Consider the following 19,361-nt stretch of genomic DNA (forward strand, 5'->3'; position numbering starts at 1 on the left):
GCAAGCTTCCACTTGTGTTAAGAAGGTACACATTTCCTCAAATGTGAGGGTTGTGTCTCCCACTACGCGTCTCAAGTGGTATTTAGTGGATTTAACACCACTCTCCCATAACCCTCCGAAGTTAGGTGCGTGGGGCGGTATGAATTTCCACTCTGTCCCATGGCCTTCTAAGTATTCCACAATTTCCCCTTGAATACTATTCAATTCCGCTAACTCTTTTGAAGCCCCAACAAATGTAGTGCCATTATCGCTCCATAATTGAGCACAGTGTCCACGCCGAGACACAAACCGTCTAAACGCGGCTATAAAGGCTTGCGTACTCATGTCACTCACGACTTCTAAATGTATGGCTCGAGTGGCCATACAAATAAATAAACATATATAGCCTTTATAGGAGCGATTGCCCCGTCCCTTGGTTGTTCTAACCTTTATAGGGCCAGCATAATCCACTCCGCTATGTAGGAATGCTCTGGCTGGTGTACATCGCACTGTTGGGAGAGACCCCATGAATTGGGTTTGAACTCTAGCATTCTGTCGAACACATGTAACACATTTACGGATGTGTTGTTTAACGAGGCTCTTAACACCTATTATCCAATATGCCTCCCTTAAGTAGCTTATCATCAACTGGGCTCCTCCATGCAGGGTATTTCTATGTGCTTCAGCTATTAGGAGTTTTGTGAAATGTGAAGTGTGCGGTAATATAATAGGGTGTTTGGTGTTTTCTGGTAACAGCGACTTCTGTAGTCTACCGCTCACTCTCATTATTCCGTTTTCGTCGAGATATGGACATAAAGATTTGAGTTTTGAACTTTTCGAATGTAAACATCCTTTGGCCTGCAAAGTTAAGTACTCCTCATTAAATTCTTCCTTTTGCACTTTTTTAATACAGCAAACTAATGCATTTTCGATTTCTTTCTTAGACAAGTAATTGTTACGTGTCTCTCCGCGGTTATAAAACCGTCTACAATAAGCGATTACTCTAAGCAATCTGTTTAAAGTAGAGAAGCGTTGTAATAATGTATCGTCAGTCATCGTGTTCAAATGTACTTTCACAGCTTCTTCCAGAGTTGGTTTCAAATTCTTTGGTCTATTATAATATGGTATGTTGCGTTCATGAAGAAACTTTGGACCGGAAAACCATAGTTCATTACTTGCCAGGGCGTCGGGCGAAACACCTCTGGAGGCGCAATCGGCAGGGTTTTCTTTTGTCGGCACGTGATACCATTGTGATGAATCCAAAGTCGTCAAAATGTCAGACACTCTATTCGCTACAAAAGTCTTCCATTTACTTGGGTGGCTATTTAGCCATGCCAATACCACTGTTGAATCCGTCCAGGCCTTAATGTTGCTCTTAGGAATGTTGATAACCTCGCTGATTTCAGACAAAAGTCGTGCTAAAAGTGTAGAACCACACAACTCTAATCGCGGGATGCTTACTTGCTTTATGGGAGAGACTCTAGTCTTAGCTGCCAACAAAGAGACGTGTACATTGCCTTTGGCGTCTACAACCCGCAAGTAAACAACTGCTGCGTAAGCTAACTTGGATGCGTCAGAAAATCCGTGCAGCTCACGCATGTCTTCTCTACCGGAAGTGCCCAGCCACCGAGGAACTCGAACAGATGTGAGTTTAATCAACAAATCCCGGTAAGTATACCATTCACGTTTCATATCATCGCTGATTGGTTCGTCCCAAGTTATGCCAGCTAGCCATAATTTTTGGATGAACATCTTTGCTATAATTATGCTAGGGGCTAACCAACCTAGCGGATCATATAATCGTGCTATTTCTGATAATATTGATCTTTTTGTTTCAGGTCCAGGCGACGCCGTAGGGAGACTCACCGAGTACCGGAAATGATCTTCGCTTCTATCCCAGGTAATACCTAGAATCTTAGTTATATTATCAGCTTTCATATCAATCTCTTTGTTCTTTTCATTTTTTGTATTATCTTGTTCTAACTTTGTTTTTGTGTCCTGTTGTTCTGTTTTATTTGTACTTTGATTTTCAGTTTTAAATATTTCTGAAAGTAGTTGTTTATTGTTGCTATTCCATTTTTGTAATTGAAAACCACCTCGTAACAATAGCTCTCTCATTTCTTGGTACAATGCTACTCCTTCCGTAACATCACTGCACCCTGTCATTAAATCATCCATATAAAATGATTTAACTACCCTTGGTGCTGCCAGAGGGAAACTTTTGGCCTCATCAAAACTGACTTGATGTAATGCTCGTACTGCTAAATATGGAGCAGAAGCAGTTCCAAAAGTAACAGTCATTAACTCGAAGTCTTGTATTTCAGATTCAGAGTTGTCACGCCACACAATACGCTGAAAAATAGCGTCTTCTTCTGCTATCCTGACCTGCCGATACATCTTAACGACATCAGCCACGAGTACAATAGGGTGCTCTCTCCAGCGCAACACTAAATGACGTAGATCTGCCTGAAGCTTGGGTCCCACCATCAATGTGTCGTTTAGCGATATTCCGAAACTGTTTTTACTAGACGCATTAAAAACTACTCTCACTTTTGTTGTAGTTTTATCATTTCTAACTACAGCGTGGTGCGGTAAGTAGACAGCTTCCTCCTTTTCTGAGTCATTCTTTTTTACAGGTCTCATGTGTCCTAGCTGCAAGTACTCGTTTATCACTTCGATATAACTCTTTTTCAAATCTGAATCTTTCGATAGCCTCTTCTCTAGTGATTTGAATTTTCTTACAGCGATATCGCGTGAATTACCACCCTTACAGCCAGGTTGAGTCTCACGAAAAGGTAACTTCACGATATAGCGTCCTTCAGGTGTTCTACTAGTTGTACTAGCGAAATTTTCTTCGCATTTTTGCTCTTCCTCTGTCCACATATTCTTAGTAGAATGTGGTTGCTCTTCTATTTCCCAGAATCGTTTCAATGCATCGTCTTCATTAATTTGCGCATGCATTACTGATATTTTGGGATTTTCATGACCTATACTTGATGATTTCCTATACTCTTTAACTATCCCCGACACGATCCATCCCAATGACGTATTTTGCGCGATAAGCAAACCATCTGGACTTTTTTGCACTCCCTCTTTTAGTATTTGACTAAAAGCATTAGCCCCTAACAATAAATCTATTTTATTGGGCATATTGAACTGTGGGTCTGCTAGTTGTAAGTTGCCTAAACCCACCCAACTTAGTGACTCTATTTGTTGCTCTGGTAAATGTGAAATTATGAGATTTCTCATGACGTAAGCTCTAATTTTGACCTGAAACTGTTTATCAATCCTAGACCGGAGAGTTATTGTGACTACATGTTTGAATGTCGTCGATCCTTTGTCTCCTAATCCAGTCACTGTTCCCCTTATTGACTCCTTTTTGAGTTTAAGTAGTTGAACAGCAGCTTCTGTAATGAAACAAGCTTGCGCGCCTTGATCTATTAAAGCTCTTACTGCTTGCTGTCCACAAACTTCAGACTCTATGTTGACTAAAGCAGTGGCCAGCAAAACTTGCTCGTATTTAGGTGCCTTATGAGTTGACGTACACGAAACTATTGGGGAAGGGCCAGCCTCAGAGTTGTTACTCTCTGATACGTCCCTCACCACAGCTCTGGCGGCTTCTGGATGTAGCAGTGAATGGTGACGCTTTTTACAAAGTCTACAAGTCGTCATTTTCTTGCATTCATAGCTACAGTGGTTGCTACCTAAACAATTGAAGCAGATCTTATTTTTCAACACAAAATTACGTCTCTGATCAGTGTCTAGCCTTGCAAATTGTTTGCAAAAACACAGTTTATGCCCTTCAGAACAAAATTCGCATCTCATACAATTAGTGTTTGTAGATAATAAGACCTTTGGTTTGGCATGAGGACCACTGCTATGGTGATGCATGGGTCTTTTTTGATCTACAAATTCCAAAGCTCGGAAACGATTTTCCATGTAAGTTTTAAATTGATTTAACGTTGGCAATTCATTCGAAATTGTTTCAGAATTATGCAACTCCCAATGCTTACGTGTTTCAGGATCTAATTTAAACGCGACGATATGGATAATGATAACGTCCCATGTACTCACGTCGATATCAATATTTTTTAACGCATTCATACAATCCATGGTGGTGTCTAATAGCTCTTTTAAACCTGTAGCTGACTCGTTTTGTACTCTTTTTTGTGCGAAAAAACGCTTTAAAATAGAATTAGCTAGAAACTTTTTATTATTGTAACGTTTTTCAAGAAGAGACCAACATTGACTGTAATTTGCGTCTGATATAGGAGTATACCTAATCAGTTGCTCTGCTTCACCAGACAAATGTGTTTTCAAATAATGTAACTTTTGAACATTATCTAAAGATTCATTTTTATGCACTAAAGATACAAATAAATCACGAAAAGAGGTCCATTCAGAGTAAGCACCCGAAAATGTAGGAATAGTAATTTTCGGTAGCCTTAAAATTTGATTTGACGCGTCACCACAACCTTTATTTTGTACTTGTGGTTCGCGCATTGCTAATTTATTGAGAACTGATTTCATTAAAGATTTGTAAATAAAATATTCTTCTTCTGTGTTTTCATAACAATTATTTGACACATAAATTGATTTAGCTAATCGGTCTGGGTCTGATATCTCACATAATTTACTATTATTGGACCTAAATGATGACCAATCCTTTTCTAAATTTTCAAGTCTGGCCTCCACATACTCTTTAGATATCCTATCTTTAGGACTTTTCTTAAAATTAGACAAACCCTTTTGGATTGAACTTTGTAAATCAGCTTGAACTTTAAGTAATTGTTCCATTGTAAAATCTTTCAACTAAAAGAAACTTAGAAAATTTCTAACTTCAAACTACTGCTAACAAATTTTTTGTGTAAATTTTTCTAAGTGTTTGACACTTCTATACAAAATTGGGCATAGGTTCCCCGTTCCCCCGTTTTTTGAGATCTTATTCTAAGTCCTTAACTAACATGCAAATTATTCTAAGTTAATGTCCAAATCACGAAAATATTACAAGTCCAAATTATTTCTTCCAAACTATCTTGAATGTCTTCGTATTCACTAAGTTTTTAAACGCGATGAAATAGAGTTCAAAATCTCTTGGCAAAGTTTTAATAAAAGTTTACTCACTTGAACACTTCACTGAACTGAACCTGATTTCCTGGTGTGACGTATTGTCCTTTCCGGCTTGAGTGCGCACACGTCACTCACTGCGCCGGCTGCTACTCCGCCTCCAAGATGGCCTCAGTCCGCCTCCAAGATGGCCGCAAAGCCGCCTCCCAGCGCCTCCTCCAACTTCAGCAGCTTCAGCAAGCGCCTTACAGCAAAACGCTTTCCGCTTGCCGCTTGTGGCTGGGACCGCACCTTATCCGCAGTAATCCACTGCGAGCGCGGGGTTGTGGTCTCAATGACCACTGCTCAAAAATGACCTCTATGTAATCCGGCTCGAAGGAACTTGTTAAAAAGTCGCACTTCTGGCTGATCTAATTTGCACTTAGCACTAATACTATAGGTGTGTAAATAAAACCACCGTAGTACTTGGGCTATTGAACTATATTGATCTATAGATTGATCTACATACATAATACACGGGTTAGACCTTATAGGAACAGTAAAATACTTTAATACCGCGTTCTAAAGTACTACAACGCCATCTATTGAGAATCTTAATAACTACATTATAAACGTATGCGTCCTTGTAGACTCAGAAAAATACTTCATCATCGCGATGTAAAGTAGTACAGCGCCATCTAGTGACGTTGTTTTGAACTTAATATTATCAATGCATCATAATAAAGTATAAACGTTAACAGTAAATATATTTAAATGTTCCTGTATCGCTAGTAATAAATTAAATATCGTTTTCAGATCGAAATGAGTATTGTTTTGAAGACCGGGTTTGTGAGTTTTACAATATCAAATTCCAACCACAAATCGTATTTAAAGAAAAGTTGTTGGTATTGGCTGGACAAGTTCGAGATGTAGAAGAATTAAGAACAAAACAAGGGCAGAGTTCAGTAATTCACGCTCTCATCATAAGGCAAACATCTGTGCACAACAACTACAGTGACTCATTTTTGTACTACCACGTTGTATAGTCTAGTTATTTCCAAATTGTAAACGGCTATTAAACCAGCCCTATCGAAATACAGTCCACTCTTTTATTTAAGTTCCCAGTAGGACCCTTTTCATGCGATTAGTTAATGATATTAAAATGTATTATGTAGAATCGCTTTGCCATTGACAGATAAATCTGATGACAGAGCTTACATTATTTCTACTTTTGACCACCATGAGCGCTGCGATCGATTATGTTACCCCCACCTAGTACTTCGCACCCAGCGAATACTGGCAATTGAAAATGAGATACAATTTGATATCGACGATTGTGTAAAAGATTTTGCATTGAAAAAAGCACGAAGAGTACATTTTTAATCTATTTTTTTAAGTAATAGTAACAAAAATATTTAAGGAGCTTACTTATCCCTCTAAAACTTGCGCCACAGATAATCTTTCGTGATTTCTCTTGTTACAAACCGAAATAAAAAAGTGATTTGTAGGTATAGATGACCCACGCTGAACTGTCCCGCCAAACTCAATGACAGGGGGGCGCTACCATCGTTCAACTTTATGGTTTCCAACATGGCAAAAATCGGAACCAGCGATTCGGTATTGACGGTGGCGCCCCGCTGTCAATGTCATCGATAGGACAGTTCAGTATTTTGGAACTATAAATAGTTAAAGCCATATCTAAGCTATAGCCTGACCAGGAACATAAAAACCCTCGCCATGTTGCGGAAAACTAATGGTACTAATTTCTTTTAATGGCAACAGTAACTGAAAACTTCATTGTCATGTCACCTTGCATGTCAGTCTATTGCTGTCAAAGTGTAAACAAACATTATTATTTAAATGTGCGCAATTGATTTTGTGAATTAAATTGCTAAAATCTTTTTATAGTCGTGAAAGAAAAGTGGTTTACAATGTGTTAAAGTGTTTGTCGAAGAGAAATACTAAGGGTTCGTACAATATTTTCATTGAATAATGTTTCCGACAAAGGTTGTCAAATTGACTGACATGTTTATCGCAGAGTACAGTCCACTATAAAAATTAGCTGTGGTTTGTTTCAACTACCTATTTTAAAAATTTTTGTCACTTTCTAAGTGTTGAATTTTATGGAATTGGGAAAGAAGTACCGAGTTTGAAGCGTTCATGAGCAAACATTGCAGTTGAATATTCAAGTTCTGAATTTGATTATTGATGAATAATAAATTAAATCCTACTAGCTCGATTGATGGTTTCATTTAATTTATTTAAACCAGGTTACCTATAATAATATTTTTTCGTTAATTTATGAAAATATCAAATTAGCCCGTAATCCTGATACATAAAGTTAGCTTATTAATTAACACAGGTACGACTGTACTCAGTGTTGCACTATCAAATGCAATTGACGCGCCTCTATGCCAGGGTTTTTATGTTCCTGGTCAGGCTATACTTTTAAAACCGTGTATTTATTATATTTTGCAAGTTCGAAATTCAAAATTAGCTAAAATGGTAACTTTTAGCAGTAATTAAATCTGTAACTTGCTGCAAATATCTAATGAATTCAAACAAATTATTTAAAAAAATAGCTTCGATACATACTATACATTTTTCAAACCACTTTTTTAATTAAGGTCTATAACAAAAGTAATCAAGAAAAAATATGGTGGCGCTGGTTAGCTAGGGTACAACCCTTAATAATATTAAGCACATACAGTGTCACGTTAAAGTGTACATATGATAATAGATGAAACTAGACCTATTTTTATCGACAAAAAAGAGGTCAAAAATTTTTTGAGATTTTTTTAAATTTTTTATAGAATTTTTTTTCCTTCCTATTACTTATTGTGAAGAAAACGTAATAACTTTTAAACTAAGCGGTATATCCTGATAAAATAAAAACAGTAATAATGCTAAGTAACAGGCAATACTAAAAAAATACATAAAATACATAAAAAAGGCCAACAAATAATAAAAAATGATACTTTTTGAAAAAAATCTGCTTTTAAATTCTTGTTTTTTTGGTTATTTGATAAATTTCTCCAAAAAATGCCCCTATAACCGGTGGTTTTTATTACTTTGTATTATTATCTATCGTATTACTTTCGTAAAACCAAAAATCGCATGTCCCTATCCCTATCACAACGTTTGCAATGATCGTTTGAACTAAGCCTCTCCGGGCGCGCCATTCAACGCTTCGTTAACAACGAAACTGAAAATGGCTCTAGATTTGTTATTTTGATAAAGAAAAGTTAGATTTCAAATAAAAACAAAAGATTTCGAAGTAAAATAAGCATTTTAGTTAAAATTAAAATGGTCTCTAACTGTAGCAGAGAATAATGTTGTGGCAGGCCTTTGTTCAAACGATCATAGCAAATGTTGTGATAGGGACAGAGACATGCGATTTTTGGTTTTACAAAGATAATACGATAGAGAATAATACAAAGTAATAAAAACCACCTATTATAGGGGCATTTTTTGGAGAAATTTATCAAATAACCAAAAAAAACACGAATTTTTTATTATTTGTTGGCCTTTTTTGTGTATTTTATGTATTTTTTTAGTATTGCCTGTTATTAAGCATTATTACTGTTTTTATTTTATCAGGATATACCGCTTAGTTTAAAAGTTATTACGTTTTCTTTACAATAAGTAATTGGAAGAAAAAAAATTCCATAAAAAATTTTAAAAAAATCTCAAAATTTTTTTGACCTCTTTTTTGTCGATAAAAATAGGTCTAGTTTCATCTATTTTCATATGTACACTTTAACGTGACTCACACTGTATGTTATTCCTTCTAAGTTCAATGAGCACTATATACCTACTATAATTTAAGATAATATTTACTCTCAATTGACAAATAAATACTTTAATACTTGTTATTATTGTTTATTGTTATACACCTAGTGTTACATAATAAAGCTGAGCTATTTAAGAAAATCAATCTTTCTGTGGGTTTCAAGCAATTGCTTCTCTTTAATGTATTTTCCTTCTGAAGCAGTGCGTGCTAGTTTATTTTGACTTTCAACAAATAAGGTGAATAGTGTACCTGAAGTCCATTCAATATAATATTTAAACTTTAAAATATTTATAATTAAAATATAGGGCGGCGGATTTCCGGACGGCCCCGGGCGGCGAAAAGCCACGCTACGCCACTGCAAGGGCCACCCCCGCCGCACCTTAACCTATTTTTCACTTTAAATCAAAACATTATGTTATAGGCATCATGGAAAAGTAATATTATGCAAGAAACATTCCAAACCCATTATGCCAAATTATATTAATATATGATATCAAAACGTTCAAAAGTTTGGCTATACACGAACACGTACACAAGATGTTGTTCTCTTTTATGAAATTTGTTAGTACTAAGGTTGAATTATTAAATAATCACTGTTAAATGTGATTAATTTATCACTTTTACCGCGACTGTCGGTAATTATTCATAATAACCGGTTATTATTAATAATTTTCAATTTATCACATTAACCGTAACATACATACCTCTTTTAAGTATGTTTGTGACAGCAATTTTAAAAAAATTTTATCATTATTTTAAAAATATGTTGTGTTTTGTTTTTTATCTGCTAAGTGATTTCATTATTACAAAATGGTAGAATCATCATCATCATTTCAGCCATAGGAAGTCCACTGCTGAACATAGACCTCTCCCAATGCTTTCCATGTTGATCGATTGGTAGTGGCCTGCGTCCAGCGCTTCCCTGCTACCTTTATGATGTCGTCGGCCCACCTTGTGGGTGGACGTCCCACGCTGCGTTTTCCGGTAATGGAAGAATAACAAACAAAAAATAATATAATTTGGTTGTAATGGACATAATCAATTTTACAGTTTGTTTTAAATTACAAAATAATATTGTTATACAAATTCGCATTTTAAGTAATCGTTAAATAAAATTTTATTTATTGGTATTTTTTCTTCTTATTACTTATAATTAAGTTAAAAGCATCATGAAATAAAAGAATCAATTAAAATGGTCTTGATATCACTTTCGGTGCTATTTCGCTACTTTGAAGTGTGGCGTGCTGTCGATTGACAAAGGACATCATCCATTTTGGTCCAAAATCAAAAGTGCCGGCCAAAAAATAATAGTGCTGTATTCTGATAGAATACGTCCGCCTTAGCATTTATTACTATGGCACCAAAGCTGTAGCACCACTGTGCATCGTAGTATTTGAGTTCTAAAAATATATGAAACGACTGACTTTGATCTCAAATACTACGACGTACAGTGGTGCTACAGCTTTGGTGTCATAGTAACAAATGCTAAGGCGGACGTATTCTGTCAGAATACAGCACTTTTTTTTTATTGGCCGACATTTTTGATTTTGAACAAAAAATGTATGAATCGTCGATGAATTTTAGATCTCAAATACTCGACACACAGTGGTGCTACAGCTTTGGTGCCATAGTAACAAATGCTAAGGCGGACGTATTCTGTCAGAAGACAGCACTTTTTTTTATTGGCCGACACTTTTGATTTTGAACAAAAAATGTATGAATCGTCGATGAATTTTAGATCTCAAATACTCGACGCATAGTGGTGCTACAGCTTTGGTGCCATAGTAACAAATGCTAAGGCGGACGTATTCTGTCAGAATACAGCACTTTTTATTTTATTGGCCGACACTTTTGATTTTGAACAAAAAATGTATGAATAGTCGATGACTTTTAGATCTCAAATACTCGACGCACAGTGGAGCTACGGCTTTGGTGCCATAGTAACAAATGCTAAGGCAGACGTATTCTGTCAGAATACAGCACTTTTTTTTGTTGGCCGGCACTTTTTATTTTGGACCAAAAATATATGAAACGTGGATGATGTCCTTTATACTTCGTAAATTCGTTTGTTTCAACCAACTGCTGGACTGGTGGAACTCCTTCCCAAAGGATTTCCACAACGCTGCGATTGCACATCCTGCGCTGCCCGCAATCATCTTCATAATTTCTGCTAATAACCGCCCACTGCTGGAAAGAAGTCGAGTGCCACAAGATCTCCCACTTTCCAGCCACATTACCAAATGTCGAACTTGATCAATCAAGAATTTGACGACTGCCTGTGAAATCGCTCCATCGAACATCGAGAAGGGCGTGTAGGACGCTACATTTTGGCGAGAAGTGGTCTTTATTTACATCACCTTTCAATGGTGCCCTGTGTTTCTTTGGACTTCTGCCTTTCCAGATAATTTACTCCTTATAAACATTAGGTATTTTAGCACTCTCTTACTCCGTACTCTTCGTCTATGACTTCTGTTTTTAGAACTACAACTTCGAGTTCAGTATTACCATCAGATCTTTTACATTTCTGCAACTGACTGACTTCCAGAGGAGCTATCAACTTTGTAGACGGTTTTACAGGATTGCTGGGTGCAGGTGATGAACTGCCTAACCGGTCCTTAATTGCTGTTGGCACTTCTGTTTGGTTGTTAGATTTAATTTTTCTTTGCAGCACTTCGATCTCAGCTTGGTTGACAACTTCAAATATCTCCCCTTTGACTCGGATTTGCACGTCTTCGGGGAACGAGTGAGCCATACGACCTAAACTTGTGAAGAACTCTATGACACTCAGAGCGTCTTTAAAGCTGGAATTTTGATATTTGTTCTTCCCTGTTTTACCAAGGCCTTCTTCATTTCTTTTTCTAACGCTGCTCTCTGATCCGGGGAGGTTGAGCGTTGGAAACGCGTTTTCAGTTAAACATTTCTTGTTGCCGGACAACTTTATGAACTTGCTCTCGAAGTGGTCTTCGCAGATTTTGTAATTAATTCTCTGCGTTTTTCGTTTCAAGTATTCCAATCTATCAAGCAGGTCCTTACGGTCACAGACTTCCAGCCATTCTCGTGCTCTGAAAAATGAATAATAATACAAATGCTTATTAGGTAATAAATCACATCTTATCTTATAATGCTTAGTACATGCAGGTAATAAATCCACATCTTAGTAACCTAGGTCTTGTCTTATTTAGCAAAACTGGTGTGAAATAGACAGGTAAGTTTGATGGAAAATCGACCTATTGACAGCTTCCCCTGGGGGTATGCGAGTTGGAAACTCACAAGGGGTAAAAGTCCGCGTCTCTTATTTAACTTGCTAAGATTTTAATATCTAGGTACCTAGAGATATTTAAGGTTTAGGCAATCTCAATATTATTAGATAGGGATATAGGTACCCATACCACCTAACACATTTGGTGAAATTACCAAAATTACTAAAAACTATACCAAAAAAACTCTTTTTAGCATTAATGTTACTGTTTTATTATATAAATTGAAACTGAAAATGCTCTAAATATTGCTGTAAAAATAAAATACAATTTATTGTAGGTTTATTATGTTGATACTAACTTGTCCAAATCCCTCGGATATAAAAAATAAGACACCTCGCTGTTTTGTATTGAGTTGTTCCTACACACAGTGCAATAATTAGGCATTTTATGGATTTTATGACCTCACACAGAGCACAAATAAACAAAAAGAGTCAGAAAACTTCAGAAAAGTCGATCAACCTTGTCAGTCAATAACATTCCGATATGTCCAAATGGACCCAGGATATACATGGTCGAGTGATGTAGACGCTGTTATTTTAAAATCGATTTGCTCAATCGTTACACTGGATCGTAAAGAAAACGGGTCGATACGAAATCTTTTTATCTTCAAAAGTACCTGACCTAGCTTTATGAATCAAAAGATATTAGCTAAACTACGCATTTTTATTCATTTTATATTTTTAAATAATAATAAGCTTGAATTTGAAAGCTTAATTTAATTTCTTTATAATAATGAAATAAGGTTTGTTTTGATAGATTCGAAAATTGAATCCGTCAAAACTCCATAAAAAAGGCATTTCGACCATTTTTCGTCTGGTTTGCGATTTTGATGTGCATTTTGTCTAGACTAGACCCACGGATACTTTTGAAGATATTGAGGATTTTATAAACGACCCTTTTCCTTTGCGACCCTTTATAAAATAAATTTTATAAAATCCGATTTGTATGAAAATTAAAATAATTAAAATGAAAATATCAATTTTCTGACTTCACCATACCATTTATATGACCATGTTAACATGGGCTAGTGCCGGCTCATATACCCATTTACCTAACACCCTGTATATAATTATGTTATTTAAAAATGTGGAATTATGAATTTACTTTAATATAGGTACTTAAGCACAGTAAAAATATTATTATCAAATTAATATTATAGACTAGCTGACCCGGCGAACTCTGTTCCGCCTTAAAGGCAATAAATAAGCCATCGCAATTTTTCCTTTTTGCTTACCGTTTAGACCTGGACCTGGACAACGACAAACATTTTAAAACCAAAATCAGCTCAATCGGCCCAGCCGTTCTCGAGTTTTAATCAGACTAACGAACAGCAATTCATTTTTATTTATATAGAAGATTAACGCTTATTACGTTTCGCTAACAAAATTATTTTAATTCACAGTAACATTTATATCGGAATTAATAGAATCGAGACGCACACGTTACCTCTCGATGACTATGCGATTGCAATACGATGATACGATTACTTTTACGTTCCGGAGGCAATCACTAAAATTCACTAAAATGACACTAATGACGTTTAAAAAGTGGCACGCTCGTTTTTTTTTTCATAGAAGTTTTACGACTTTGGATATAGGTACATAGATCCATTCAGCCAATTCTTTCCTATTTTGCAATGTTTGGTTCTATGTTCTGTTGTGTGCGTCTGTGTCTATTTTGTTCTAAGTCTTTTGTGGTCTTCGTCTTCATATTTTTTTTTAACATGCTGCATCACAAAGTACTTTTTATGTGCTGCATCTATCTATCCATATCGGGTTCACTACTCCATTTCGATTCGAAACACTTCTCGTCGAATTACGATTCATCGATGACACCTCGGCGATTGTTTGTTTGAACCCATATTTGAACCCGAAAGTTGTTACGACGTCGGTGGTTCCGATTTTTCGTCGGGCGATAGTTTATAGTCGGGCAGTTGATCAGTATGGGCAATATGGGCATGTATGAAAGTGCGCACATTACACCGATTGATTTTTCATACAAATTAGAATCGGGCCTAACTATCGGCCGACTAAAAATCGCTGGTCTGCGCCTAGGCTTAGTCCACAGTTTAAATGATCGAAATACAGTAGGTCGACAGTTTATTTCATCTAATTAATTTTGATCAATAAGTCAAATGATCGAATTATTTTAATTCGATATCCCATTTCGATACCTCTGGGCACAAAGGTCGTAAAGGACAAAGTACGACTTTTAAGGAGAAGCAAAAAACGTTTTTTTATTCCGGCCTAGCAGCTCACCGGATATCCGGTATCCGGCCAAACCGGTGATACGGAAGCTCGTACTTTGCCTCCTGTCACATAAAAAAAAACAACTATCCGTTTCATCTCTAATAAAATTTTAACTGCTCCTAACAGACAAACATCAAACTTGACTTTCACTGGTTGGGTTTTTATTGGCGGTCAAGCTGTAGATCCTGGCTACACAGGAGTTGCAGTGATGGGAAAGAGAGGTGGGAAAGGGAATAGTCCCGTGCTCCTAACAGAAAGTCGCTTTTGCAAACTAAAAGTTTAAAAGCAAAATAATACTGACACTGCTATGGCCTATGGTCATGGACTCTTTATTGGGGTAAATTTCTCACGCCTTACGGCCTTAGCCTTTATCTAAATAAACTTTGAAAAGCAGGCAAAAAAGGGGATGAAGAAAGTCTTTAAAGAGATTTTCGGATTGAAGCTTTTCTTTCCTAAGTTTTCTAACCAATTTAGTCACTTGAACCAGATATTGAACCTCGGGTCAAGGCATTTCACTGCGCAACTCCGTTGATTAAAAAGCAATAAGTAAAACAAATTGATTTCTTATAAAAATATTATTTATTTCAACCTACTTCACAATTTAATCACAATTAAGACTGCTCTTCAAGTTTCATAATTATTATGTAATTTTCAAATTACCCTACATAGTTACTTATTTATTTCACTAGTTTATTGCCCATTGCAACGAAGTAGAGAGGCACATAACATGTAAATAACAACTCATGAAAATTATCTTTCTGCTATAGACATTTTTAGCGCAATCTTTTAGCACATAATTTCTTTTCTCCATAAGTAATTAAGTATTTAGGTAGATATTAATAGGTATCACATTAACAGTGCAAAACAAATGTGTAAAGTAAATCCCACTGCATGGGGTAGGTAAATGCTGATATCATAAGTAGCACCAGTTCTTAGTCACTTTCTGTGAAATATTGGTTTCACTACATGAAAAGAGATTTTAAACAGTCTTCACGTGAAAACAACATAAAACACAACGTTTGGCTTAACGCAAAAAGTCCAGGAATGTTCTCCATTTAAAAATAACCTACTTATTATGTAATAATACCGATAAAATTAATTAAAACTTCCTAATCACGAGGATTCATCACAGTTTTCATCCGTCAATATTTCCGTTTTCGGTTCCACTGTTATTTCCACTTCTGGTGAGTAGCAGTTCTCGTTCTGGGTACCCTCGTGGTTAGGAGATTGATTGGGGATCATCATCACAGGGAAATTTGACGGCTGTTCAAAGTTGCCAGATTCCACCTTCCTTTGAAGCACTTCACCCTCCGCGTGGTTTATTATCTTAAATACTTCTGATTTAATTCTGATCTGGACATCTTCGGGGAACGTGTTGACTGTTCTACCTAGGTTTGTGAAGAAGTCTACGACAGTCGGCTCGCCGGTTCTGCTGTTGTGGAAGTACGAATGGAGGAGAGTACGCATTGAGGACTGGCCGTTGCTCATTCTTCTTTTTTTATAGGCTGTGTTACTTCTGGTTTCGGAGCCAGGGGATGGCGGCGACAGGGTCTGGTCTCCGTCGTCTTCCATCATCAGCCCCAGCGGTGTCCTGGGTCTACCTCTCACAGTGTCTTCTCCTAGCAACGGATTGAGGAACGCCAGCTCTTCCTCATATTTGACCGGCTTATTTTTCGTGCTGCCCTGCGCCATTTTGGTTTTCCTGAGAGTTTTCGCGCGTCTGAAGTTGTCGCGTATCCTTTTCCATCTCGCTCTGCATGTGTCAGCTGAAAATACAGTTTATTTTAATAATTAAATAAAACATCTACTTAGCTTTTGCCCGCGCCTACGTAAATTTTGACCTGTCACAGAAATCCCCCCCCTTTCATTTTCTCAAGTAAAAGTATGTATGAAAATATGTATTCTATACGTTGCCTAGGTACCTATTGTTTGGAATGCCGGATTATACAGACTGCGGGTAAACATAACAATGAAAACATCCAGACGTAAGTACAACAACATTTTCATGCACAATAATGTTTGTAGGTAGGTAGAAGCGGGAATCGAACCCGCAAAGTTTAGCATGGCGATCCACACGGAAAAGTACCTAAGTACTTTGTGGATACTGGAGATCGAGAGACGCGTGTTTAGAACTTTAAAACTGTCTTATTCACTCGAGAAAACATTTTAGCAAACACTACTGTTTCTTATTTTAAAGGGATCGATAAACAACGATGATGTAAGTAAATTATTTTCAATTAAAAAAATCACCATGATTGACTCTAATACGTAAAAAAAAACACCTTTACGTGAAATATAATTAAGAATGATGATTAAACTTCACTTATCAATGAAAATTATATTAGGCGTACAGCGTACTTAATTAATAAATTAAACAGTGGTGTTAAATTTTGTAATTGATTATGTACACCTATAATTTAGGAAAGTTAGAAAAACATTTCGGTGGCTTGTTATTTAAAAGTTCAAGTTACAGTTTTATTTTACAACTCTTCGTAGTTTTCGGCTTCAATAATTTAGGCGGCAAAACCGTTTCAAAAGGGAAAAATAACAAAAAGCGATCGTATTTTCATCGTTATAAGACATTAAATTGAGAGAACCCAGCATTTGACGTAATCCGTATAAGGTACAGGAGCGTCTACTTCGCAAAACGATCGAATTCGGTTTGCGAACTCGACTTTGTCACTCAACTGGGTATTTCAATAGGAGTGAAAGAGATGGACGTATCTTATTTAAGGGTTCGTTTTACAGAGTGGGACGACAGAATTAGAGAAAGACATCATGGCCGCGGCGACGCGACACGGCGAGGCGACGCGTTCACGGTGCGTGAAACAAAAAAATCGAAAAATACTTACGATTCTCTTCCATAATATGCGCTATTTCACACCATATTGAATTTCTCCATAATTCGTCGTGGTACTTTTTGTCAAATGGGTCGAATAGCCCGGGGTATTGGCGGACTAGACCTATCAAAAGTTCTTCGTTCATTTTGACATGAACGTCCGCCTTGCTTTAGAACTACGTGTTCACTGAGGAGCGGAGTCGGTGCGGGGCGGGCCGCGTCGCAGAATCGAGCGAAGAACCGCGCCGCGGCGACTCGGCCACCAACTCGGAAATGCTATGCCCGTTGCTTGCGATTTTTTTCTGGCGGCCATTGTTATTTTGCCGCGCTTTTGGCGACGTAGAAGTACAGCGAAACATCATGTTAAACACTGCGGCTTAATTTAATTGTAATAGGAGTTAGTTTGGAACAACAATGTAAATTCGTGCGGTCGTCAGTACTTACTAACCTAGATGCAATGGCAAAAACTTGGGGAATCACGTATTCACGTTGCATCGCGCTATGTGCATAACTAAAATACGACTCCTATGCCCGTTTTCACCATCAATCCCTAATTTTTAAGTGACCCCTATGGTAACACATAACATGAATTTTGTATATTAAGGGGTCACTTAAAAATTAGGGATTGATGGTGAAAACGGGCACTACCTACTTACTCAATGCAGCTTGTTGTCTACCTTTAAGTACTTACTATAGGGTGCTAAATAAATAGGATGGAAAAAAGTAGTTTTATTCATTAACATAATCAACATTGATTCAAGATTTCATTTCATTCGTATATGCCAATTGCCAAGCTCTTGGCCTACCTACATCTAACCTGTGAAAGTGTGATGAACAGGCCTAAGGTGGATGCGAACTTCACCAAGAAATCCAAGAATTGAACTGGCTACTTTACTCGTACTTCCACCAAAGATATTTACTGACTGCTGAAACAACAGTGCTGTTAAACATTGTTGTTATGGCGATAGACTTAGGTAAGATATATCAAACAACAAACCGAGCAAAAAAATGCTGTCCCCACTAGGAATCGAACTCGGGACCTCTGGTGTGATCTAACCACTAGACCACGGAGACAATAACACGAATCACATAATAACGTTTAAATGTCATGTAACTTTTAAAATAAGCGCTGTGGAGTAGTGGTTGAAGAGTTAGACTCTCTTGTTTCGGAGGTCCTGGGTTCGACTAACCAGAATTAAATGTTGTAGAGTAAAATAGTACTTAACACGAAGTATAGATATTGCTTGGAATTAGAACAAGCCCTACCACCAACCAAACCGAACAGAAAAATCTGCGCCCACTGGGAATCGAACCCGGGACCTCTGCGTCTGAAGCAGGTGGTCACCACTAGACCACAGAGGCGGATAAAGGTGGATAAGTTATTCGATGATTGAAAAATCAGTCCTTCGTCATCGTCTATTTTTAACCGAAGGAGGAGGTTCTATGTTAAGTTATTTAGGAATTAATTAGGCAGGTATAAATAATTTTACTCGTATTTATTTAAATGTTTAATCAACTTAGCACTAATGAACAAAGTTATAAATACAAATAAGTACCTCTAAAACCTTAATAAATATGGTATAACAGTAACAATTTTACATAAATACTTACAGAAGTCAAAAATTAAAAATGGATAAGTTTAAACGTTATAAGTAGTACATTATTTATTTAACTCATCAAAACATGTTTTAGGTTTTTGTTTTATTTTATTTTTAATTCAATTTCGAATTTAAAATGTATTTAAAATAATAAAAGATAATACTAGGCACTTGATAAATATTTTGTTAAAATGTTACCTAAATTATGTACTATGCTATGTAATATTTGAACCTAAGACTAGTTTAACTTTTTTTATTAAGTATTAATTTTAAGTAGCGTACTTAAGTATATTCATATAAGTCACTATGTTACTACGTCTTTGCTTATGATGCACAATATTGAAATATTGGCACATTATTACAATCATTAGAGACGTTAACGTTTTTAAAAAAATGTATCGATAATTAGATATTTCAAACATTCGTGATTCTAGAATAACACTACATTATTATTCTGTTGAGCCTAGAAGCCTAGAAGGGCCCAAGACCGAGTCATTGATAAACACAAATTATAAAAACAAATACATTTCAATTAACTTTAAAAAAAAAAAAATAGGTAAGCTTTTTATTGGTATTATTTTCTCAGATCTTTTTTTT

The 19,361-nt window shown here is 36.5% G+C and overlaps 4 protein-coding genes across 4 annotated transcripts in view; 1 reads left to right on the top strand and 3 right to left on the bottom strand.

Moving 5' to 3' along the window:
* Nucleotides 1-19,361, top strand: part of LOC135082867 (dual specificity protein phosphatase 23-like) — a 239,321-nt gene that overhangs the window by 55,632 nt on the left and 164,328 nt on the right. The window lies entirely within an intron of this gene.
* On the bottom strand, nucleotides 429-3,651 carry LOC135083024 (uncharacterized). The gene is made up of 2 exons (XM_063977788.1): nucleotides 1,159-3,651; nucleotides 429-488 (listed from the first exon to the last, which is right to left on the bottom strand). The coding sequence occupies exons 1-2, from the start codon at nucleotides 3,649-3,651 to the stop codon at nucleotides 429-431; spliced, it is 2,553 nt and encodes an 850-aa protein (XP_063833858.1).
* LOC135082914 (uncharacterized) lies at nucleotides 10,871-12,463 on the bottom strand. Its single transcript, XM_063977679.1, has 2 exons — nucleotides 12,377-12,463; nucleotides 10,871-11,880 (listed from the first exon to the last, which is right to left on the bottom strand). The coding sequence occupies exons 1-2, from the start codon at nucleotides 12,460-12,462 to the stop codon at nucleotides 11,250-11,252; spliced, it is 717 nt and encodes a 238-aa protein (XP_063833749.1). The 5' UTR covers nucleotide 12,463; the 3' UTR covers nucleotides 10,871-11,249.
* LOC135083106 (uncharacterized) lies at nucleotides 14,894-17,361 on the bottom strand. The gene is made up of 2 exons (XM_063977873.1): nucleotides 17,180-17,361; nucleotides 14,894-16,093 (listed from the first exon to the last, which is right to left on the bottom strand). Exons 1-2 carry the CDS (start codon nucleotides 17,310-17,312, stop codon nucleotides 15,441-15,443), a joined length of 786 nt encoding a protein of 261 aa, XP_063833943.1. The 5' UTR covers nucleotides 17,313-17,361; the 3' UTR covers nucleotides 14,894-15,440.

This window comes from Ostrinia nubilalis, chromosome 22 (genome assembly GCF_963855985.1).
Source record: "Ostrinia nubilalis chromosome 22, ilOstNubi1.1, whole genome shotgun sequence".
Lineage (NCBI taxonomy): Eukaryota > Metazoa > Arthropoda > Insecta > Lepidoptera > Crambidae > Ostrinia > Ostrinia nubilalis.